The sequence below is a fragment of the Carlito syrichta genome, unplaced genomic scaffold (genome assembly GCF_000164805.1).
Source record: "Carlito syrichta isolate Samal-C Ts95f unplaced genomic scaffold, Tarsius_syrichta-2.0.1 Scaffold313438, whole genome shotgun sequence".
NCBI classification, from domain to species: Eukaryota; Metazoa; Chordata; class Mammalia; order Primates; family Tarsiidae; genus Carlito; species Carlito syrichta.
In genome coordinates, this window is record NW_007257534.1 from 334,594 (window position 1) to 359,559 (window position 24,966).

General features: G+C 56.6%; 2 protein-coding genes across 2 annotated transcripts in view; one reads left to right on the top strand and one right to left on the bottom strand.

Moving 5' to 3' along the window:
• SPTB (spectrin beta, erythrocytic) overlaps window positions 1–12,558 on the top strand; it is an 82,324-nt gene extending 69,766 nt beyond the window's left edge. Inside the window, exons 32-35 of the mRNA XM_008070466.1 lie at window positions 7,446–7,708; window positions 11,240–11,413; window positions 12,159–12,201; window positions 12,367–12,558. Of these exons, the coding sequence (XP_008068657.1) occupies window positions 7,446–7,708; window positions 11,240–11,413; window positions 12,159–12,201; window positions 12,367–12,534 (648 nt within the window). The 3' untranslated portion in view covers window positions 12,535–12,558. The remainder of the gene's footprint in view (window positions 1–7,445; window positions 7,709–11,239; window positions 11,414–12,158; window positions 12,202–12,366) is intronic.
• A 5,814-nt stretch (window positions 12,559–18,372) lies between these two features.
• Window positions 18,373–24,966, bottom strand: part of PLEKHG3 (pleckstrin homology and RhoGEF domain containing G3) — a 15,026-nt gene continuing 8,432 nt past the window's right edge. The window contains exons 14-16 of the mRNA XM_021718768.1: window positions 24,246–24,359; window positions 20,239–21,655; window positions 18,373–19,085 (exon numbers count right to left, since the gene is read on the bottom strand). Coding sequence (XP_021574443.1) covers window positions 18,373–19,085; window positions 20,239–21,655; window positions 24,246–24,359 — 2,244 coding nt within the window. The remainder of the gene's footprint in view (window positions 19,086–20,238; window positions 21,656–24,245; window positions 24,360–24,966) is intronic.

The following is a 24,966-nucleotide window of genomic DNA, read 5'->3' on the forward strand; positions in this document are numbered from 1 at the left end:
GAACAACCGTCTGGGACAGCCGCTCTCACCCAAGGCCTAGAACTGAGACATCAGACACTGGGAGAAGGCGGAAGTCCTTGGCTGCCAGAGCGGCCGGCTACCCACAGCCCACAGTGACCAGCGCTGTTTGGCTGCCTCAGGCGTCTGGCAGTGGGTCTTGCCTGTCCAAAGCACCTCTTCCGCCTCTGACCTGATGATGCTTCTTCTGCCTTTCAACCTCGTGTCTTACCTAAGCCAGGCTCATCTGGGTGCTTTCATCCAGAGGGATGGTACCAGCTTCCCCTCTTGCAGCAGGCTTTCGCAGGAGGAGCAGAGTTTCCGTGTCCTCAGCTCCCATCACTAGATGTGTGACTGGGCAAGTCACTCATGCTCCCTTGTAACACAGGGACAGACTTGCCTTGCTGGGAGCCCGGAGAATCAGAAGAGAGAATGTAGAGAGAGCACGGGCACCTAGTAGGTGATCATTTAAGTGTCTTCACTTTTTTCCATTCTCTACTTTAGTCCTTCATCTCTTAAACATCTTCCATATGCATCCTTGTTTTTTCTTCTTTTCTTTCCGTGGCTTCAGGGGGATACAAATAGTTTTGGGTTACATGGTTGCATCATATAGTGGTGAAGAAGTCTGGGCTTTAAGTGTACTCACCACCCCACCTGTGCACATTGTACCCAGCAGGTGACCTTTCATCCCCCCTCCCCCCTCCTTCTGAGTCTCCAGTGTCCGTTATGCCATCCTCTGAGTCTTTGCATATCTTAATTTAGCTCCCACATTAAGTGAGAACATGCAGTGTTTGATTTTCTATTCCAGTGTTAGTTCACCCAGGATGACATTCTCCAATTCCATCCAGGCTGCTGCAAAGACACTCTGTCACCTCCATATGAACTCCAGCACCCATTACCAAATTCCTCCCAAGCCAGCCTTCCTGGAGTCCCGCCCTTGAGACCCCCACGCACACACTCCGGGCTCAGCCATCACATAACTCACCCCATTACTTCTGGGGTGCATCCTCAGGCCCTGGTTCTCACTTCCCGGCACCGCCTTTAGAGAGAAGAAGACCCTGTCGCCTGCGCTTCCTTGTTTGCAAATGTATCTGAGTCCCCCCAACTTCTCCACAGCCTCTAAAAGACCCTGCGGGCAGGGCTGTGTCCTTTTTCTCCTGGGAGTCTGGGGAATTTGGTGTCTGTGTGCGGTCCCCTTCGCCACCTGCTGGCCAGGTCTGGAAATACACTTGACTCCCTTAGCCCAGTGAAGAAATTGATCACCTAGTCACCTCCCTGGCCCAGTTTTGCGAGTTCTCTGTGGAGGAGACCCCAAACCTCTGCCGGTCTCTTCACCCAAACCAGCTTCCTAGCAAGGCAGGATCCTACAGAGTCAAGCTTACACGACTCCTGCTTGACTCTGAAAGACAGGCAGCCGTTCTCCGCCCTCCGGAGCCTGCCGCCTCTCCCTCTTGGGTTGACTACAATCCTGTGACATCCCAAAAGATCGATGTCTTTTCCTTCCCTGACGTCCTCACCCAGCAGCCAGTGCAGCCTGTCCCCTGCCCTCCTCTGACATGGTGATCCCAGGTGCACACACCTCCCCCTTCCTGTCCCCAAAACCAGAGAACCTGCCTCTCCTTATTCCAGCCCCCACCTGGTCATCCTCCTTAGAGGCTGGACCCCCTCCCCCACCCACGCCCTGGTCTGACACCCAGAACGTATTCCAAGCAGCAGGACCCTCCTCCTCGCAGGGGTTCCCCAGCTCCTGTGATTGGTATCCTCCTGGTGGCCGAGGGCCCCAGCACAGCCTTCTGACTTACAGCCCAGAGCACAGAAGGGAATCTTGGACTCACATCTGCCCAGTGCTGTAGGGCGGGGCTTGCCTGTCCCTAGGGCCACAAAACCACTCTGGGTCTCCACTCAGACCATGGCTGCATCCAGGGACAGCAGAACTGTCACCCCTTCCCCTCTCTCCTCAGCTTGTTTACCCTGGGGTCTGGGGAAGGTGGCCCTTGTATCCAAACCAGCATGACCCAAGGGTTCCTGTGGGCACGCGTTCATCTTTCATCTGGTCAGCTGGGAAGTCCCTGATGGATCTGGCCTAGGAGGGCAGATGGATTCTTCAACACCACAGGCTCCCAGCAGATTTGGGGCACGGGGTATGGGCCGGGGCAAGTGTGGGTCCCCACCCGGGTGGGTCTCCACCCCATTCGCCTACAGTTTCAGCCAACTGCCCTGGGTTGCCTTTTGGGTTTGAGAGGCCGTGTGTGGATAGGAGGCAGAAGCCACAGCTTCTTGCTCCTGCCTGCTGTGCGATCCCGGCATTTCTGGAACCCACCTGCGACAGGAGGGGCTGAATCCCGCAACCTCCAGGCCTCTTTCCAGCTCCAGAATTCTGAGAATCTGTTTCCTCACTCAGCTTCAGCCACCATGGGGCCTGCTTCCCCGATAAGGGAAGTCTACGTTGAGTCTACGTTGTCTCCAGGGCATTGCCCCATGGAAAGCCCTTATCTCTCATGATTGCAAACCCGAGACCTCTGCACACACTTGGAGGTGGCAGGCTGGGGGCAGCACCTGGTCCTTCCTCCCGCTCGCCCTCCACCACCTTCTGGGCTTTCCCCGTGCAGATGGGAACCCTGGAGTAATTCTTTAAAATAGTTTTGCTTCTGAAAAGGACTTGACCACCTGGATATGTATCTAGATACAGTCCTCCCCCCATGTCTTTTCTTTGCAAAGTTGTGAGCTTCTTGTAAATTCCAGTGGTGAATTACCAGAGCCTCCCTCCGAGCAGCATGCTGTTGTCCTGCACCCTGCTTGGGGGCTTCCGCTCTCCCTTTCTGGGACTCTTCTGCCTCAGTTTCCCCTCCATGCATTGTGTGGGGCCTCTGGCCGTTGCTGTTGCACCCGAAGTGCTTACCTACACAGAGAGTCACTCCCTTCTCATCTCAGGCCTCAGAACGTCCCACCCAAGAATAGCCAAGAAGGAGGGATGAGGCCTTGCCTGCTGGTGGCAGGGATCCCCCCTCCCATCTCAATCCTGGACATCTCCTGCTCTGGGAACAAAGGGCATTTGAGGTCATCACACTAGCCATGTAGGATGCTGGCCACAATCGCTCAGCTAATCCCTCAGGCGGGAGGTGGAGGGGAGAGAAGGGCCAAGGATCCTGAGAGCCGACCTGAACAGACCTATAGACACTGCCTTGCAGGAGAGCACTCCCAGTTGATGCCAGGTGAGGTGTGGAGAACCCAGGGAGCCTCACGCAGCACCCTGCCCGGCATCAAAACCCACTAGCCAGAAGGATTCTCTTCCTTCCCTCAAATAGCTGCCAGGGATTTTCAGGCCAGGCTGTCTGTCTGACCCAACACCTGGGCTGCTGGTAGTCCCCGGTGGAGGCTGGGAGGGGCTGAGGAAAGGGGCCGGCTCTGAGAGTTTGCAGGGGTCTCTGCTCACAGGGCCTTCAGAGATGCCTTGCCCTCCCTCTTCCCCACCCCAGCCCTTGTTGGTTCCTCCTTGTCCCCCCAGGAAGTGGGAAGAAAGGATTGTTCCAAATGCCCCTCCCACTCCTGCACCCGCCTTCATCTCGCCCCTCCTCCCCCATCCCTGTTCCCTCCCCCCACCCATGGAGAAAGGCAAGCACTGCCAAAGCCCAATACCTTCATCTCCCACCCTCACTCCTGGTCTCGGCCTTCAGGGTTGGGGAACAGGGTGCATTTCATTTACTTACTTTGAGTCGGAGTCTCACTGTGTCATCCAGGCTGGAGTGCAGTGGCACGATCATGGCTCAACACACCTTGACCTCCTGGGCCCAGGCGATCCTCCTGCCTCAGCCTTCCAAGTAGCTGAGACTACAGGCGTGCATCACCTTGACCAGTTCATGTTTTAATTTTTTTGTAGATATGAGGTCTTGCTATATTTCCCAGGCTGGTCTTGAACTCCCGGTCTCACATTCCTGGCTTCAAGCGATCCTCCCACCTCGGTCTCCAAAGGGGCTGGGATTATAGGAATCAGTCACTGCACCCAGCTTGGGTGCATTTTAAACTGTCTCTATGTGAGCAGCAGGAACACCAAAGAAATGTTTGCACACATTGGAAAACCCCCATTTCCAAAGCCAACCCATGACCCAGCTATATAACTTAGGATCACACTGGCCTTGACCTCTGAATGTCCCTGCCAAGGAATGTGGGCCCCGGTCCACCCCTGAAGAGCAAACAGAAGGAAGGTGGGATTAGGCGGGAGGTGGTCTTGGCAAAACCCGTCTTTATTTTCAATCGACAGTTCCCTAAAGGAAAATGGAATGGAAGGAAAAGGGTAGGAAGGAGAGGGAGACACAAAACCGGCCCCAGGAGGGCAGAGGCTGGGGGAGAGGGGCGGGTGTCTTCTCCAGACCCCAGGGCAGGGGCAGGGAGGGCTCTGACCGGTGCCTACGAACAGCAGGGCCACTATGTCTGTCCTCAGGAACCCCCCACCCTGGAGGAGAAGCAGGCTCAGCTGGACTTGAGGCTGTCGCTGGGGAGGCAGGGGAGGGCAGGAGGCTGCACTTTCCGCATTCGTGACCCACCTCCCCAGCTGAACATCCAAATCGAGGGTTGACCTGGCTGAGTCCTCGGAAGGCCCCGAACCCAGGCTCCCAGTCCCACACTGCCACTAGGGGATGACCCAGGCAGGGCTTTGGGGCCTCCAGACCCCTGTGGCCGAGACTCCAAGACACGAACGTTACAAGATGCAAAGAGAGGAGGGGTCCCTGCCACAGTCCTCAGGGGCTCTAAGGCAGGAAAAGATAAACACCTCGAAGATGGGATAAAAACCCAGGCCTGGCCCAGCTCGGTGGCTCAGCCTGTAATCCCAGCACTTTGGGAGGCCGAGGTGCGTGGCTAGCCTGAGCCTGCGGGTTCGAGACCTGCCCGGGCAGCTTGGTGAGACCTCATCTCTACAATAAAATTAAAAATTAGCTGGGCATAGTAGCACACGCCTGTCGTTCCGGCTACTTGGAAGGCTGAGGTGGAAGGATAGTTGGAGCCCAGCACTTTGGGAGGCCAAGGCAAGAGGATTGCCTGAGCCTGGGAGTTCGAGATATTTGAAGGCAGCCTGAGTAACATAGCAAGACCTCCTCTCTACAAAAAAATCCAAAATGAGCCGGGTGTGGCGGCGTGTGCCTATAGTCCCAGCTACATGGAGGCTGAGGCAGGAGGATTACCTGAGCCCAGGAAGTCCAGTTGCAGTGAGCTTTGATCACACTACCGCACTCCAACCTGGGCAACAAAGTGAGGCCCGATTGAATAATAACAACAAATTCAGGCCTGTCCAGTTCTGGGGTGCATGCTCCTAATCACCTCCTATACTAATAGCTGTGTGACCTCTCTGAGCATTGTTTTTTTCTCATAGTTGGAAAATGTCAGACTAGGTCAGTGGTTTCCAAACTTTTCCAGTCACATAATCTTTTCTTTAAGTGAGGTGTTACTGGACCCCTAACTTCTAATCTGTTTATCCTAATTTGATGGGCCCTAATTTGACGGAATAAAACATGACCAGTTTGCTTGCAACCACTGCCTTCAAACATCTCCACTGAGCCAGGTGTGGTGGCTCACACCTGTAATCCCAGCATTCTGGGAGCTGAGGCAGGAGGATCGCTTGAGGCCAGGAGTTCGAGACTGGCCTGGGCAACAGAGATGCCATCTCTGGGGGAAAAAAAAAACAAAACAAAACCCCACTGAGCCTTCTTCCTATTCCTTAGTGCCATTTCTGGGGAACCTTGATCATCTTCCGCGGTTACAAAATCTACCTATGGAAAGCTTCAACCCGATGTGCAGTATGGTGCTGCCACCCTCCCACCCCCATCCTCCATTTGGGGTTTGACCCGCGGGCTGGAGGACCCACACTGAGGGGGAGAACATGGTCTCTCCTTCCTGGCTCTACCTGTCTCCTCCCCAGCTGGGGTCCCTCCTCCGCTGGGAGGGAGGAGGAAAAGGAGCGGTCTCTCCACGGCCTGGGTGGCTCTGGTCCCCTCGGCAGGTGCGGTGTCCTTGGTCCTTCGGGCGTCCAGCCATGGCCTGTTGGGGCCTTCCTACCTCATGCCAGAAGGTGCCCAGCAGTCAGACCTTGGGGACGGCATTCTGGCTAGATGGCTCCAGACGGCTGCCTTCCTAGGTGCTCTTTGGCACAGAGGACAACACCCTTTCTGGCCCTGCCCAGCAGTGGGCAGCTGGCCATGCCCTACTGCCCTGTCCACTCAGCCCTCCCTTTCCTGCCCTGACAGGGCAGATTAGCAAGGCCTCGAGTAAGAAGGGCTCTTCTATGTACCTCCAGTGCCCCTGGAGGCCCTCACTTGGCACCGGCAGGTGCTGGGAATGTCCCAGCCTCCACAAGGAGGTTCAGGGAGGTAAAGGCCACAGCTTCTCCCCAGGGCAGTGCCTCCTCACGCCGGCCGTTCACCATCCCTGCTGCATGTTAACATGCATGGATTGCTTGGGAAGAGATACCATGGCCTGCACCTTGGCTCACGCCTGTAATCCCAGCACTTTGGGAGACTGAGGTGGCTCCTGCTTGGAGCCAGGAGTTCAAGACCAGCCTGGGCAATGTAGCAAGACCTCCCCCGCCATCTCTTAAAAAAATTAAAAAGTCAAAACATTAGCCAGGCCTCTTGGCACGTGCCTGCAGTCCCAGCTACTTGGGAGGCTGAGGCAGGAGGACTGCTCGTGTCTGGGAAGTGGAGTCATCGTGCCACTGCACTCCATTCTGGGTTATGGAGCAAGAGCAAGAGCCCATTCTTCCCCCCTGCCCCCCAAAACAAGAAATAGTCATGTGCTGACCCTCCAGACCAGTGAACTCAGCGTCTTGAGGTGGGCGCCTGAGCACTTTTCAAAGCTCTCGGGAGGAATCATCTGGGATGATTGAGAAAGCAGCCAGGGTTAGGAACCACCAGCCTGTCCCACAAATTCCCAGCAGATGTTGGGAGGAGGGCCTGTGATGGTGGCCGGGGAGGGTCTGGGCTCTCCCTTGGTAAGGCGGGGGAGACGTAGGGTCTGATGCCCTTAGATTTAGGACTTTAGACGCAGCTTGAAAGTTCCAGAAGGATTGCCACTCAAGACCCTAGTGTAAGCGGCTGTCAGGCTTGTCTCAACAGAACTTCCAGCTGCACGACCCCTCAGGGGGAGCTTCTGGCTGAGGCAGGGTGGAGGCAGAGTCGGGGCTTCCCAGGGTCGTCAGAGCTCCTTACCCCCATGAAATCACCTCTCAGCCCTTGGGTTCACTCTCAAACCTCCTTCTGTAGTAGACTGGGGTGGCGGGTCCCTTGCTGCTCCCTGAGGGGGAAGGGGGAAGGGGCAGGGACGGTGTCCCGGTCGCATGTGGGAGAGTCAGGGCGGGCAGGAGGTGCAGAGCAGAAAGCAGCCAGGTGCAGGTGGGGGCCGCCCCCCGGTTTTGCTGGGGAGAGAGGTCCCAGCAAGGTGTGCTCCCGTGTCCCGAGCAGGGGGAAGATGGGGGGCCGCGGCCTCAGGACCTGCAGCCGCCACCCCCGCCAGGGCGGCATGAGGACGGGCCGGCGGAGAAGCCCGGTGGGGACAAGCGGCCCGCCACGGAGCCCCTCTTCAAAGCCCTGGACACGCCCCTGAGCGAGGGCGACGAGCCCACCACACTGCCGGCCCCGCGTGACCACGGGCACAACGTGCAGATGGAGGGCTACCTTGGCCGGAAGCACGACTTGGAGGGGCCCAACAAGAAGGCCTCCAACAGGTGTGTGGTGGGGCTGGGGGAGGGGACAGCTCCCAGGGATCTCACTGCCAACAGAGCCTTGGGGACACAGACGTGTGTTGGGAGTGAGGGGGGCCTCTGCCTCTGGCCTGTGAGAGCCCCCGGACACCTTCTGAGCCGGCTCAGGGGCTGCTTGGCGTGATGGGAGAGCCCATCTTCAGCTCAGGCCCTGGGCTCAAATCCTCAGACTTCATCCAGTGACTCCACCTCTCTGTTCAGTTTCCCCATTTGGAAAACTGGGGTGATGAGGATAGCATGCTTTTTCAGTTCAGACACTGTGCCTGGCACAGAGTAGGTGCCAGCCATTATTATCCTGCTATTCCAGAGCTGGGCAACAGGCGGGTAGGTCTGGGTACTAACAACATATTCTTGGGTCAGGCGTGGTGGCTCATACCTGTAATCCCAACATTTGGGGAGGCTGAGGAGGGAGGATGGCTTGAGCTCAGGAGTTAGAGACTAGCCTGGGCAGCATCGCAAGACCTTGTCTCTACAAAAAGTTTAGCTGGGCATGATGGCGCACACTCAAAGTCTTAGCTACTTGGGAGGCTGAGGCAGAAGGATCACCTGAGCTCAGGTGGAGGCTGTGGTGAGCTGTGATCATACCACTGCACTCTAGCCTGGGCAAAGAGTGAGACGCCAACTCAAAACAGAAACAGAAACATCCCTGACCAAGCCCCAGTGGCCGCTCCTGGCCACTGCAGCCTCACCTGCTGGGCTCCAGCGATCCTTCCGCCTCAGCCTTCCGAGTAGCCGGAATTACAGGCATGCGCTAACACGCCCGGCTGATTTTTTTTATTTATTGTAGAGATGTGGTCTCGCTGCCCAGGCGGGTCTCGAACCCGTGGGATCAGGCAATCCACTCACCTCAGCCTCCCAAAGGCGCGGGATTACAGGCTGAGCCACCAAGCCTGGATCAAGCCCCACTTTTTATCCTGTCTGGGCCTCAGTTTCCTTGGCTGTGAGCTGGGAGGTGATGTGGCCTGGATGTCTTCAGAGTCCCCTCCAGGGTCGTCATTCAGTGACTCTGTGACCCTGAGGAACTGACTCCAAGGCTGTGTCCCTTCCTGACCCTGAGTCAGGCATGCCCTTGGGTTTGGTCCATCTAGGGCTGCCTCTGCCCAGGGTCCCCAGGGCCTCTTCCACCTAGCTGCAGTCCAGGGTCCCGGGGAAAGGGGGAGCCGTCACAGGTTGAAGCCAGCAGTATTCCCAGGGATACCTGATGGTGCACAGAGCATGTCGGGGGCGGGGGGGGGGTCTCGCCAATGTTATTCCAAATTCCAAGAACGAGCGGGGCCAACCACCCTGAAGAGGCCCATCACTTAAATGGAGAGTCCCCCAGGAAGGGGATACCGACATTTATTGAGCACCTACTGTGTGCCTGCCATCGTGTTAGGACTGATACAATCTTCACAACAACCCCGTGATAGGGGTTCCCATTTTCCATCAGGGGAAACAGAGTTTCGGGGAGGTTAAGTCATTTGTTCAGGACAGAATCTTACTCCAAACACCCAGGCCCTTCTTAGCAACTGTCCCTCTGCTAGAGGGAAGATCCTTGAGCTCGGAGTCAGAAATCCGGGCTTCGTACCATACCTCTCTGCCCTCAGCTTTGTATGGGCCAAGTTTCCCCTTTGACCTTCCAGTACATCCTCCCCCATGCCCTACCAGTCCTCCACATTTCTAGCCTCAAGAGGGAGGGAGGAGCCGGGCACGGTGGCTCACACCTGCAACCCCAGCACTTCGGAAGGATTGCTTGAGCCCAGGAGTTCAAGACCAGCATAGGCAACAGAATGAGACCTCACCTCTACAGAAATAAAAATAAAATAAAAATGGAGGAGGGAGAGGAGGTTGAAGAGGAGGGAGAAGGAGGAAGATGAGGAAGAAAAACTTAATGCTTCTCGGTGTTTGTTACTATAAAAATGTAACATGCCAGGTGCCATGGCTCATACCTATAATCCCAGCACTTTGGGAGGCTGAGGCGGGAGGATTGTTTGAGGCCAGGAGTTATAGACCAGCCTGAGAGACAAAAGCAAGACCCTACCTCTACAAAAAATAAATTTAAAAATTAGCTGGGTGTGGTGGTGTGTGCCTATAGTCCCAGCTACTCAGGAGGCGGAGGTGGGAGGATCACTTGAGCCCAGGAGTTCGAGGCTTCAGTGAGCTGTGATCGCGCCACAACACTCAATATGGGTGACAGAGCAAGACCTTGTTTCTAAAAATTAAAACAACAACACACTTCTCATGTGTCACTGAAGGAGCTTGGGCCAGCCCACCTGTTAGCATGTGGGCTTGATGCTCTCACCAGACTCAAGATCACCAGACTCAAGATGAGACTTGATTTGCCCAAATCTGTTCCTTTAAAAAGTACACTAGGGCATATCTAGTACACAAAAATCAATAGCAATCACCATAACAAACCCTGCTCGGTTCACTTCACAGTTCTATAGTGAGCATCAAGTATTATGCTAATGATGTGGAAATACTTTGAAGTGTTAAGTTTATATTGTCGGTCTTATATTCAATAATTTTACTTCTAGAAATGTGCCTCAAGGTAAGATCAGAATTACAGGCCAAGATTTATGCATAAGAATGTGCATCGCATTATGATTTAAATTGTGGATAAATTTTCCAATATTGTAAACGTCACCAATAAAGGGATCTAGAATACATAGGAAAGGATACAATGTGGCTATTGAAAATTATTCCAAGAAATATCTGAGGATATTGAAAAATTCTCATGACATAGTGATAAGCTTAGAAGGATATAAAATTGAATATATAATATAATCCAATTTTAGCTATCTACGGAAATAGAAAAAGTGTGAATATGTAAATAGAAACTAGAATACACAAATTGTCAACAAGTTAATTTTTGATAATGACATTACATAGTTTCATTTTTGTTTGCATAGATTTTTTTTTGTAGCAACAAGGTCTCGCTATGTTGCCCAGGTTGTTCTCAAACTCCTGGGCTCAAGCAATCATCCTGCCTCGGCCTCCCAAAGTGCTGGGACCATAGGTGTGAGCCACCGCAGCCAGACTCAGGTTTTTTTGTTTTTGTTTTAGCAATAAAATGTGTTACTGTGTATCAGAGCAAAAATTGTGTAATTTATTTTTCTTTATTTTTCTTTTTTTATTTTTGAGTTGGAGTCTCACTCTGTCACCCAGGCTGGAGGGCAGTGGCATGCTCCTGGCCACTGCAGTCTCGACCTGCTGGGCTCCAACAATCCTTCCGCCTCAGCCTTCCAAGTAGCTGGAACTACAGGCGCGTGCCACCACGTCCAGCTAATTTTTGGCTTATTGTAGAGACGAGGTCTCGCCAAGTTCCCCGGGCAGGTCTCGAACCCGCAGGCTCAGGCAATCCTCTTGCCTCGGCCTCCCAAAGTGCTGAGACTATAGGCTGAGTCACCGAGCCCAGCCAAATTGTGTAATTTAAACCATGGTAAAGTTATAGGAATTGATTCTCGAGACACTGCATCAGGACCATGAGTGACCCGCCTGTCTGCATCTTGGCAGGTCCTGGAACAACCTGTACTGTGTGCTCAGGAACAGTGAGCTGACCTTCTACAAGGATGCCAAGAACCTGGCCCTGGGGATGCCCTACCACGGAGAGGAACCCCTGGCCCTAAGACACGCCATCTGTGAGATTGCCGCCAACTACAAGAAGAAGAAGCATGTCTTTAAGCTGAGGTGAGGCCTTCCTGGCTACTCGCGCTTTCCTGGGCCTTGAGACCTTTGACAGATGGCTTGATTTGGCACTTGTGGCCAGGCAGAGGCACCCTGTATGGGACCAGCTCCAGGCCAGAGCTGTTCCTCCGGGATTTTTTCATATCAGAGTCTGACCCAGGCACGGTGGCTGACATCTGCAATCCCAGTGCTTTGGGAGGCTGAGGTGGGAGGATCACTTGAGCCCAGGAGGTTGAGATTGAGACCAGCCTGGGCAACACAGCAACGTCGACCCTGCCTAAAAAAACAAAAATGAAAAACCAAAACCAGCATGGTAGTACATGCCTGTAATCCTAGCTACCTGGGGGGCTGAGGCAGGAAGATCTCTTGAGCCCAGGAGTTCAAGACCAGCCTAAGCTACGTAGCAAGACCTCGTCTCCACAAAAAGTAAAAATAAAAAGATGGCGTGATGGCAATTCAGGAAGCTAAGGCAGGAGGAACCCTTGAGCCCAGGAGGTCGAGACTGCAGTGAGCTATGATCATGCCAGTGCACTCCAGCCTGGGTGACAGAACAAGACCTGGTCTCAAAAAAACAAAAACAAAAACCCAGAGGCTGAAGGTGGAGACTATAACTTCTCTCAGAAAGTACTGTGCTACCTGAGAAGGTTCTGGATATTTGGCTTAGGGGGTTGTAGGACCAGAGCCAGTCCTCTGCCCAGGCCCGGGCCTCCAGGGTAGCCACCTGACAAGATGTGCTTTGTCCTCCCAGGCTGAGTAACGGCAGTGAGTGGCTGTTTCACGGCAAGGACGAGGTAAGTGCGGGCGGCCGTGCCCAGCCCGGACAGGTAGTGGGGCCGGTGGAGGTGACCCACGCCGCGTGCCCCAGACGCCCTCGATCCTTGCAGCAACCCCTTCGCGGCCAGGCCGGGAGGTCTAGGGGCTGTGGTGCCCCAACTCGGCCCTGACGTCCCCCCCAGGAGGAGATGCTGTCCTGGCTGCAAGGCGTCAGCACGGCCATCACGGAGTCCCAGAGCATCCGTGTCAAGGCGCAGAGTCTGCCCCTGTCCTCCCTCTCAGGCCCTGATGCCAGCCTTGGCAAGAAGGACAAGGAGAAGAGATTCAGCTTCTTCCCCAAAAAGAAGTAGCGGCTGGCAGCCCCCGCGGTGGGGGGGCTGCACGGGGACACGTGGGGACAGGGCCCGCCGCCCACTCTGAGTGGCGTTGCAGGCCGGGCCCGGGCCCCTGCTGCACTGCAAGAGCTGCCTTCGCGCCTGCCTCCATGCCCTCGCCCCCGCTGCAGGGACGGGCCCCCTGGCTCCTCTGGCACCCTGGGTGGGTTGGTGGGCCTCCAGGCCTGGGGGCAGAACGGTTCTCAGAGGCACCCACTCTCTCCTCTCCCTCCCCCCTCCCGAGTTGAGGGCTGCCAGTTCCTTGCCCCCAACAAAAGCTGGAGAAGAAGGCGTTCTCGAATGCGGCTTGTTCCCAAAGCCAGTCTTGGTTGGGGCCACCCCCTTCTGGTGGCAACCAGGGAAGGGGAAGGGCACACTGGAAATACCTAACCTGCCCCGCAGGGGCACGGCCATGGAGCCCAGAGACCCCCAGCGTCTGGGGACAGAGGGAACAAGATGGATGCAGGGTGTTGGGTGCCCCCAGCCTCCTCCCCATGGGGCTTCCTCAGAAGCAGGACTCTCACCTCAGGGGTCCCACATCCCTTCCTTTCCCCTCCTCCCACCAGAAAAAAGAGTCCCCCCTGCAAGACTGGTGGGTTCCGACTGAAGGGGCCTTCTGCTGCCTCCAACACCTGCCGCTACCGGCACATGGCAGGAGGGTCAGCGGGCCACGCTATTCCTTCCCCAAAACTGTGGTCAGGGCTCAGGACTCAGACCTGAGGGAGCGACAGACGGTGACACAAGGGTCTCGACACTGCCTAAGACTCTGCCTCTCTATGCTGGAGCCTCCCTCCACGCCCAGTAGCCGCCACACTAGCAATGTGTGACGGGCAGACACACGGCCCCTTAGGGAGACTGGAGGACCCCCCCAGATCCAAGACGGACACCCCAGCACCTGCAGTAAAGCACCCCAAAGCCAAATGCCCAATTATGGCCCGTCTGCAGCTGCCTGCACCGGACAGCGATGACTGGACAGACAGCAAGGGAGACCACTTATCACCCAGGGGTGGCAGACATGGCCACGCCTAGGTATCAACACCCGTGCGGGACAAACACTGGGGCCAGAGCCATGACGGTGGGGCCCCTTTGGATCTGCTTCTCTGGAGGGTGCTGGTCTTGGGTTTTGGTGGGGAGGGGGGCGTCCCGTGAGTACAGAAGCCAAGCACCTACACCCTCCATCCCTGTACCAGAAGGGGGCTCGCAGCCTGCGTCCTGGGGCCGGCCTTCCCTGTGCTTGCCAGGTCGGGCTTTTGGAGGGGAGGAGCAGCTCACCCCACAAGGGTATCTCCCGCCACGCAACTGAAAGCAGTGCAGCTTCAGCCCAGCACCTAACTGGGGTGAGGCCCAAAAGAGGGGTCACACTGGGGACAGCAGTCATTTCTCCCTCTAGGAAGACCATGAGGGTCTCCAGGGCCTCCTCAGTCAGTTTCTCTCCCCTTCCCCATGGGAAGGAGCCTTACGTCAGGGCAGGAAGTGGGTGAGGCTCAGGTAGAAGCCAGAATTCCTCCCCAGGAACCCAGAGAGCTGACCAGCACAGGCACAGTTCAGAGATCAGTTCCAGCCGGTGGGCCTGACATGTCGGGGTGCAGCCATCTTCAGCAGGTGGGAGCCACAGGAGGCCAGGCATGTTATCCGAGGGAGCCTGGTGTTGCCAGGCCAGGCGTTCCCACCTCCGCAGCCGGGGTCTTCATACGGCCTTAACACACATGGCCCTAGAGCCCTCTGTTTCTCCAGGGAACAGTGTGTATCACCAGCCTCTTTCTACATCTGGGGAAACCAAGGCAGGAGGTGACCACCGTAACCTAGCAATAAAGCAGGCCTCTGGTGCACTCGAGGGCATGTCCTCGTCGGGGGCAGAGAGCAGGTTCCTTGCTGAAGGGCAAGTGGTGGCAGGCCCTTCCCTCAGTGTCCCTGGGTCACTTTAGGAAGCCAAGGGGTAAGGGGCCACCCTGCCCCCCTTATGTGTGCCAAAGTAGCACCCGGAGCGAGGGACATCCAGCAAGCAGCCCCACAGACCCGAGAAGGGGCGGGCTCTGTGAAGGGCCGGTATCCCCCACCTCAGGGCCCCAGACTGGCCGAGGGCAGCCAGCTGCATGTGACCCATTGGTCCCTAGCTCCCACGCGTCCCTCCCACATCCCCCAGGCCAACTGGGCTTTGGGGGACCCTGTGTCACCCTAGGCTCAGCTCCCCTGGTCCCCTGGCAAGGTTTCTTTTTTTGTTTTTCCTCCTTAAACATCTACTTTGCAGTCTTCTTTGACAATATTCCCCAGCCAGGCTGACACAGCTCCAGTCACACCAGCACACTAGGCTTCCTCCCCAGGGCAGCTCAGAGGAAGCTCCTTCCGGGCACGGCCGGGCAGCCCTTCTTCCCTCTGTCCTTCCCCTCCCTCGCCTGGCCTCAACTGACTATGGCTACAGGAGGTACAGGGTGGGAGGGGGTGCTTGGGCTTTCTTCCCCCAACCTGTCTCCATGTGCAGCCCTGACAGGAGGCCGGGGGACAGCTCAGCTCCCCCTCCACACCCCTCCTTTCTGCCTCTGAGGACAGCAGGGGTCCCCTAGGCTGGGCCTGAATCTCTGTGCCCCCCTAAGCTTACAGGGACAGAAATCCAGAGGAGCAGCAGCCAGCGGGACCACATGGCTTGGTCGCTTGGACAAGCAGGCTCCCGGGGGCCGCGAGGGGAGGCTGGGGAGGGGGCCGCCCTGTGGGGCACAGACCATGCCGTCGGGCGGCCCTGGGGCCAGCCAGGCCTCGCTCTACCTGCTCAACCGTGCTTCCACCAATCAGAGGAAACCCATTTACTAGTTTTTCTAATAAATCAATAATGCTCTACATTTCTCTGTTTCTTGTTTTGTTTGAGTTGGGGTCTCACTCTGTCGCCCAGGCTGGCGTGCAGTGGCACAATCATGGCTCACCGCTGCCTCGACCTCATGGACTCAGGTGATCCTTCTGTCTTGACCTCTTGAGTAACTGGGACTACACACCACGTCCGGCTACTTTTTGTACTTAAGAGATGAGGTCTCACTCTGTCTCGACCTCAAGCTAGTCTCGACCTCCTGGGTTCAAGCAGTCCTCTCGCCTCAGCCTCCCAAAGTGCTGGGATTACAGGTGTGAGCAGCTGCCATGCTCAACCTTCCATTTGTTATTTGGCTAGCTTCGCTTCCCTCTGAACTGGTCTTAAGAGGGCAGCTGGCACCAGGGAGACAGAGGGTCGGGTAGACTCTTTGCTAGTCCCTGGGAGTCTTATGGGATGATTCTGACAGCACCAGGTTCTGTGCCTCCCTGGACACTCAGAAAGCTTGCTCACTCATGCATGCGGTCAACATGAAGGCCTGCTGTAGGGCAAAGGCATTTCTAAGCCTAGGTCGTCAGCCCAGGCCTTTCCCTGCGAGGCTCGAGGCAGACCTCAGTCCTCACTGGACAGCAAAACCCCAGAATCGCTATGCCTGGGACTCGTCTCCAGGGGGATAGTCTCACTTGGTCTAGCGGGATGGGACTAGGCACTGCCAATTTTCAAAGGCTCCCCAGATGACCCCACGGGTGGCCAGAGAAAAGCGCCAACCTGCTCCAAGGTTCCCAGACATACCCGGGCACACGTGTTAGGGTCACCTGGGAAGGGACTGACTGCCACCTTCTAGGCCCAGCCCAATGTAGAGTCCCAGTTGGAGTCTGGGAAACAGCACCTCCCCCATCTCTTTCCATTTACAAACGAGGAAAAGGCAACAGTATGGGTGACCCAGCCAGTTAGCAGCAAGGCTGAGACAAGAATCTGGTTGCCCAACACTCACACTGTGCAGTGCCCTGTGGCTACTCAGTGGCACATCCTGAGACTGGCCTGGCAGGAGCCAGTGCTCTCCTCAGTGACTGTGTAAGTGACCACAGAAGATTCAGGACAGCTGGCAGACACAGACCGTCTCTGTCCTGCACTGCCTCTGCTCAAGAGACTCCTACTGGCCTCCGATCTTCCCTTGACCTCATTCAGACTCTGCAGACCCAGTTTCAGGCTGGGTCCATCCTTCTAGGTCAGAAGACCCACAGGGCCCTGACCCAGCAGACCTGTGGGGCACTTGTCAGACAGCCCTACCACCCAGCCCACCGCTGCCTCCTTCCCAGCTCCAGCCAGAACAAACCGGGTCAAACAGGCTGGAATCCCCCCGCCATGGAGAAAGGGCAGAAAACCCAGAAATTGGGAGGCATTCTTCCTCTTCTGAATCAAAGACTCTATTGAGAATGCAATAAAAAGAAAGGATCTAGAGAGCATGGTGGCTCATGCCTGTAATCCCAGCACTGTGGGAGGCGGAGACAAGAGGATTGCCTGAGCTCAGCCTGAGCAACATGGCCAGACCCCGTCTCTACAATAAATCAAAAAATTAGCCAGGCATGGTGGTACATGCCTGTGGTTCCAGTTACTTGGAAGGCTGAGGCGGAAGGATCACCTGAGCCCAGGATGTTGAGGCTGCGGTGGCTGTGAGTGTGCCAGTACACTCCAGCAGCCTGGCTGACAGAGTAAGACTCTAACTCAAAAAAAAAAAAGACCAGCCTGGGCAGCATAGCAAGACCCCCATCTCTACAAAAAAATTAAAAATTGGCCAGGCATGGTGGCACATGCCTGTAGCCCCAGCTACTCAGAAGACTGAGGTAAGAGGATCACTTGAACCCAGAAGGTTGAGACTGTAGTAAGCCAAGATTGCATCACTGCAATCCAGCCTGGGTAACAGAAGGAGGCTATATAGCACCACAAAAAATAAGAAGAAAAGGAAGGATCCATCCCAGAAAAACATACTTGCATTTCTAGGATCCAAGTTTAGAATCCTGCCTTCTGGTATGTCTCCTGGGAGCTGGAGAAGGAGGAAAATGCCCAAGGCATCGGACATGGGAAACGTCTGCTTATTAGCAAAACGGTCCGTTTGCGTGCACCTGTTTTTAGTCCAACTTTGGCCCTTGGGGAAATGAACTAAAGGCTGGCATGTGGGCCCCATGTAGACAGAACAGCAGGCCGTGGGCAGAGAGAGTAGCTCCCAGAAGGAGCAGTGGCAGAGGGAAGGTGCCTGCCCTCACATCCCTGCCCTCCGCCCCCAGTACCCCGGTGCCTCACGGGTCGTGAGCCTGCAAGTACAACCCCATGTCCTCGCCTCCCTGAGACACCCCTGGCCCACGCACACTCCTCCCCCCTCCAGCCAGTCCCAACAGAGAGGCCACACACGGACGGCCGGTCAGCAGTGGCTATTGCACCGTGGGCAAATAATGAAATGTGTGTACATTAGCAACCACCGCAGGGTCAGCGCCACAACCGCGAAAGTACCTGAACCGAGTCCGTGACATTCTTCACAGGAGGGTGAAAGACAACAGAGGAACATTCATGCGTGCGCACGGCACACCACAGAATGGAAACACAATAAATTATTGGCCTCCTGGATGCCAAGAAAAGGCACAGCTAAGGACAAGGTCCCTCCAGGCCATGTCCCGAGTGCCCCGGTGGGCTCCTGGGTCTGGCAGAGGTCAGCCCGCTCGGGGGGCTGGTGCAAGGTTTGCTCTCTCTGGACAGAGGTGAGCTTAAATATTTGGCTTTTCACCAGAGAAGAACTATTTACAAGGGATGTGGCCATGCCGGCTTCAGAGGGGAGTGGCTCACCCGGGCCCGTGAAAGTTGTCGTGAGCCTGGGAGAATGGCAGCACAGGGCAGACGCAGAGGAGTCCACCTGCACACGGGAGCATTCGTCCAGGACAGCACCCACCCGAGGGCCCTGGACAGGGGCTCCCATGAGCCTAGGTTTTCCCCAACCCCCAGTGTGATCCCCTCCCCCAGGAGTCAAGTCAACCGATGGAGTTCAAGGCCTGGAATTTCTCTCTCAGGTTTCTCACCCTGCCCAGCTGGCCTGGGTCAGCTGGGTCCCTGGGACCCTCTTCCTTCGGTCGACACTCTGCAGACTCCTGGACGCCCAAGCTCAGTCCCTGCCCGCTGCCCTCCTCCTCCCCCAGCCCTGCAGCGGGGCCAAGAAAGGGCCCCTTCTCCATGACAATCACTCGCCGCTCGTCCTCCAGGGTGAGGTCTGCAGTGACATACAAGGCCTGGCCTCCATCCGGCTGGCTTTGGCTTTGGGGTGGAGGCCCAGGGGGCTGGGTGGTCTCCCCACCCCCTCGGCCCCTCCGGGTGCTCAGGCTGCAGCAGCGGCCCACCCTGCCCAACACAGGAGGCCCCACCATGTTCTCAGGCACCGACTTGCTCCTGTTGACGGGCGGGCCGCGGGGCCGGCTGCCCCTCACCCGGTGCGCCTCGTCGTGGGAGGCATACTTGGAGCGGAGCTCTCGCACATCGGGCCAGTTGAAGGTCTCGGTGTCGAAGGGGCTGAGGGGGCTCCGGGCTCCAGGCCGGCCCCCAGGAGAGACGGTCCTCGGGCTGGTGGCGGGAGGGCTGAAGGAGAAACGCCGAGGCAACGTCTCCCCGGCAGAGGAGGGCTTGCAGAGACTGTGCTCCTGGGCCATCAGCTGCTCAAAATCCAGGGGGTACAGCATGGGCCTCCTCCTTCCTGTGAGGACAGAGCAGATGCCCACGTCACCCAGCAGGAAGGGAGCCCAGTACAGGAGGGCTCTGGGCTGTCTCAGCTCCTGGCCCTTGTTTTGTTTTGTTTTGTTTGAGTCAGGGGTTCAGTCTGTCACCCAGGCTAGAGGGAGCGGCACGATCGTGGCTCACCACAACCTCAACCTCATGGACTCAGGAGATGCTTCTGCCTCAGCCTCTAAAGTAGCTGGGACTACAGGCAGGTGCCACCACGCCCAGTTTTCCTTTTGTTACTTTTTGTAGAGATGGGGGCTCACTATGCAGCCCAGGCTGGTCTTACACCCTTGGGCTCAAGCAATTCTCCTATCTTGGCCTCCCACATTGATGGGATTACAGATATGAGATACCGTACCCAGCGCCCCCCTCCTCTTTGGAAAAGGCTCTTTTTTTTTTTTCTTTTTTGAGTTGGAGTTTCACTCTGTTGCCCAGACTGGAGTCCAGTGGCACCCTCCCGGCTACCACAGCCTCGACCTGCCGGGCTCCGGCGATCCTTCCGCTTCAGCCTTCCAAGTAGCCGGAACTACAGGTGCGCGCTACCACACCCGGCTAATTTTTGATTTATTGTAGAGACGACGTCTCGCCAAGTTGCCCAGGCTGATCTTGAACCCGCGGGCTCAGGCAATCCACTCGCCTCGGCCTCCCAAAGTGCTGGGATTACAGGCTGAGCCACCAAACCCGGCCAGAAAAAGGCTCTTCTTAAGAATTTTTTGGAGGGGGAGAGACACAACATCAATAAGGGACCTGATCTCAAACCAGGCAAAGCGGGAACCAAAGTGAGGCCCAAACTTTACCTGTACAATGACCACTTGTATACCTAATCCTGAATTGTACCCATCTTTAAAATAAGAAATTTAAAAATTTTCTAAAAAGATTTTTTAAAAATTATTTTTATTTTTTAAAAACTATTTTTTATTTTTACTAGAGACGAGGTCTTGCTAGGTTACCTAGGCTGGTCTCAAGCTCTGGGGCTCAAGCAATCAACTACCTCTGCCTTCCAAAGAGCTAGGATTGCAGGCACGAGCCGCCACGGCCAGCCTAGAAGAGGCTCTCTCGCAGTCACTTTCCCCGGGGAGCCAGCTGGCTCCCCCTGAGTTCTTCAGCCCACTCCCCACCCGTCGTACCTTTGCCACCTAGTGGCTCTCCCGCCTCCTCCTGCAGGCAGGGCCCCGCCGGGCTCTTCCCATCCCTCTCGGGAGGCGCCCTTTCCCACTGCAGGGGTGGCCTGGCTGGCTCGGCCTTGCTCTTGATCCGCAGGCTGTACTGGCGGGCCAGCTGGTAGACCTTGTTCTTGACGCGCTCGCTCACGTGGCTGTCCATCACCTGGGACAGCTGCACGATGCGGGGGTGCAGTGGGGCCACCAGCTCCCCCTGGGCGCCTCCGCTCAGCTCCTTCACCAGCTCTTTCAGCTCCCGGGCCAGGTGGGCTGGGCTGGGCCGCTCGGTGGGGGAGGCGCTTTCCGGCGAGGCAGCGGCCGACTCCTCGGTGATGGCTCCCAGCTCGTGCTCCTCCAGGATGAAGAGCGGCTCGTGCAGATCGAAGCCGTTGGCCCGGCCCTGGCCTGGGCCCTTCCGGGGGCTCCCCACAGAGGACTCCAGGCCCTCCCAGATCTTCACCATTTCCAAAGATGGGCGGAACTCAGCGTCTGTGATGGGAGAAGGGTCCCCGGTGCCCGCCTGGCTTGGTCCTTGGAGGTCCAACGGGGTCCACGATGCCGGCCGGGAGCTCACCTGTCTCTTGTGTCCCGCAAGGGGCACAGGCTCTGGGTCTGGCCCGGGGAGGCTATTGAACCTGGAGACTGAGTTTCTCACCAGTCCCTTGGGAATGTAGGAGAGGCTCTCCCGGCGCCGGACACTGAAGCCTGCATCGTGGTGCTCTGCGTTTTCGTAGTAGCTCTTAATCTTGTCCAGTAGCAGCCGGTCTCGGGTAGACAGCGTCGAGTCCTTCTTCTTGCAGGAAGACTGGTCGGGCTCTGCCGGGCAGCCTGGGTCCAGGGGCTTGGTCTCATCGACAGACGGGTTGCTCTTCATGGCTGCCCCCACCCCGAGGTCCACTTCTGTGGGGAGCTGACATCCGAGGGAGTCGCCGGTGTGGCCATGCCAGGCGGGGCCCTGCTCGCTGCCCTCAAGGCTGAGCATGCTGCTGCTCCGGCTGGCCAGCCGTGGGGTCCCGAAGCCACTGGACTTGCCGTCTTCCAGTGCCAGGCTGCTCCGCCGGGAGAAGCTGCTGGCAAACCGCTCAGCAATGACGCTGGCCTGGTCCAGCACAGAGGGCGGCAGGAGGCTCTCAGGCTCCTGGGCGGCCCCCACGTCTTCCTCCTCCTCCTCACTGCTCAGGACCTTAAGGTCCTCGGTGGTCTCAGTCACCACAAAGTCCACCATGTCACCCGGGTGGTCCCTTCCCAGCAGCCCCTGGTGGGCAGCAAGCTGTGTCTCCAGGATTCCTGGAGACTCTGTGTCTGAAGGCATCTCCTCAGAGCTGGGACCTTCCATGGCAGCAAATACCTCCTGCTCGCTCCCGGGGTCAGGGTCTGGCTCAACCTGGAACAGAGGCGAGAGCTCTCATGAGTGCAAAACCTCCTTGGAGGGATCTGGGGGTGAGGGGCAGCGTGGCCAGCTCAAAGCCCTGTGGGGGGCCTGCAGTTAGGACTCATGGCACTCAGAACGGGCACTATTTAAGAGTGGGGCGGTGGGTCCTCAGACAGAGGAACATGATCGTGTCACCCTGAGGCTGGGGTGCTGAGCCCATGTCTCCGAACCGAAGGAAAATGCTAGGAATGCAAATGGGTGTGATGGTGATACCTCAGTGGCAGCCGGTCTGAGGACCACAGAGACAGGGTGGGAACATACCCCACAGGCCAGGCACCGCTCTGGGTTCCCAGGAGGCGGTTCTCACAGAGTCATGGCACCTGGACGCCCTGTCTGATGGTGAGGCAGGTCCCTAAGGCCCCAGAGGCTGCCCAGTCAGGGGTCCTGGGGCTCAAACCCGGGCCTGAGCAACACGAGAAGCCATTCCAATCACCCTGAGGGACCGAGGCCTCCCATGTAGATCGGTCCAGAGAGCAACACAGCCACACGCGGGAATCCTGTCAGAGCTGGACCCTCCAGCCTCTCTCAGCACCCATGGGCCCAGCATGACGGCCCACACCTGGCAAAGGGGCAAGGAAGGAAGCAAATGTGTGAATTCCCTCTTTGGCCACCTTGAAGGCAACCTGAGTCACAAGCCCGCTGGCACAGGAAGTTTTCCAGAGATGTCTTTAGAGGGAAGAGCAAGCCCTGGATTCTGAGGAGTGAAACCCAATTCCGTGTGTCCTAGTCTAGAGTCTGCAGAGCAGAACCATGACCAAGGCCTGCACTGCTCAGTTGAGCAGCCACCAGCCTCATGTGGCTTCCCAATCCCCGAAACGTGGCCACACTCAGGCCTGCTATGAGGGTAAAGCACATATCAGACTGCAAAGACTTCGTACAAAAATAAATAAATAAGTGATGTCGATAACTTTTAGTACTGATATTATTTATATGTTAAAATGATAATATTTCGGATATATTAGATTAAATAACATATATGACTAAAATTAATCTCATCTGTTTCTTTTTAATGTTTTAACAGGTGGCTCACGTGCTATTATTGGGCAGCCCTACTTGCTACGGCCGAATACCAACTGTGATAGTATTGAGAGGTGGGACCTTTGGGAAATGACAAGGTCACGAGGGCGACCCCCTCATGAATGGGATTAGAGCCCTCATAAAAGAGCCTCATAAAAGATCATAAAAGAGTCCTCATAAAGGCTTTGTCTCTATAAAAACAAAAACAAAAAGATAGCCAGGCGTAGTGGTGTGCACCCATGGTCCCAGCTACTCGGAAGGCTGAGGTGGGAAGATCGCTTGAGCCCAGTTCTAGGCTTTGGAGAGCCATGCATGTGCCACTGCACTCCAGTCTGGATGACAGAGTGAGAGCTCATCTAAAAAAAAAAAAAAAAATTCATCGGGCATGTTGGCTCATGCCTGTAATCCCAGCACTTCGGGAGGCTGAGGTGAGAGGACTGCCTGAGCCCACGGGTTTGAGATCAGCCTGGGCAACATGGCGAGACCTCATCTCTGCAATAAACCAAAAAATTAGCTAGGTGAGGTGGTGAGCGCCTGTAGTTTCAGCTACTTGGAAGGCTGAGGCAGAAGGATCGCTGGAGCCCAGCAGGTCGAGGCTGCAGCGGCTGTGAGCATGCCACTGCACTCCAGCCTGCGTGACAGAGTGAGACTTTGAGTCAAGAAAAAGAGAGAGAGAGAGAGAGAGAGACTAGAGGGAGCTTCCTGCCTCCTATGCCACAGGGGAAAGACACAGAGAGCAGATGCCATCTAGGAAGCAGAGTCCTCACTAGACGCCTTGATCGTAGAATTCCCAGCCTTGAACTGTGAGCAGTAAAGCTCTGTTTCTAAGCCACCCAGGTAGCAAAAGGGATTTCATTATAGCAGTCTAAACTGATGAAGACACCATGCCACGTTCTTATGCAACACCAACCAGGTTTCTCAGTGTTGGCTGTGGGTCCAACATGGGGTCGGGACCTTCGCTTGTGATCTTCCCCTTACAACTTTGGGAACGTGAAGGACTCCACTCCTCACAACCCACACAGCATGAGGCGGAGTGGCCTGGGTCAGAGGCCAAGGCCTGATCAGCCCTGCCCCGATGAAGCTGCCCAGTGTCAGGGCCATCGGCCCCTTAGGGCCCCTTTCCTTCCAGAGCTGTTGTGGGGAATGTCTGGAAGAAATAAACATTAGGCATGGAGAAGGGGTCAGGTGGCCATCCACACTCTACCCCTTTGCCCAGGTGGCCAAGAGCAAGATTTACATGCCTGGCATTCTGGCAGGGACAGGGACTTGTGCCCTATACAAAGTGGCCCAGCCAAGTGGGCCTAAAATCTGGTTCACTTCCACTAGCTGTGCCCCTTGGCACAGGGCTGCCTCTGCCCAAGGAAGGGGCACCTTTTTCGAATTCACAGAACAGGCTTCCTGAAGGGCCAGAGTTCGGTGGGGTGGGGAATCTCTGTTCCCATGAGAAAGCCCAGGCCTGAAGCCCTGCTACAGACCTGGGCTCCAGGTCTGTCGTGCCATCCCCACCCGCCTGCCGGCCGCTCACCTCTGGCAGGGAGGAGATGGACTCGAAGCTCATGCGCTTCTCAGCACTGGTCAGGGGGCGGCTGCTGGGCCTCCTGCAGCTCTTGGGGTCGTCAGACTCCCTGTGCCCTTTCCCCTGCAGGAAGCAGAGGTCAGCCGTCAACTCCAGGATGACCCGCAGCTGGTCTCTTCTGCATCCCCACACGGGCAGCGCCAGGGGACCGGGCTGCGCTGAGAACAGGCCTCGGACCTGCGCCATTCCCCATCTGGCCTGAACCAACAGGCCTGGGGCCACAGAACTCCTTGCGAGCGTGTGGCCCTGGAAACAGCCCAGCCCGCCTTCCCTTCCGGGCCGAGTGGACTCAACCATTCGGCCCCACTGTGTACGCGCCTCTCTCCTTCCCCAGTGCCCCACGCCCTCCGTCATGCTCGGTGGTTGTTATACTGATTAGTGCCCGGTATGGGAACAGCACATGCCAGGGGCTCACCAGGGCATGACAGCCAGCGAGGGTGTTAGGAAGAGCCAAGGCAGGAGTAAAGGAACCAGGGCGGGGGGAGGACAGCGGAGGGGGCTCTGGGATGGGCATGCGCGTGCCAGGAACATGCAGGAGGAGGGGAGATCGAAGAGACACCTCACCATAGCGCCCCGGGAGAAAAGTAAAGCGTTGGCCCGATAGTGCCAGCAGTGGAGGGCGGCCAGCAGGGAGCTGGCAAAGTCGGCTACCTGCTCCGCCACCGCCAGG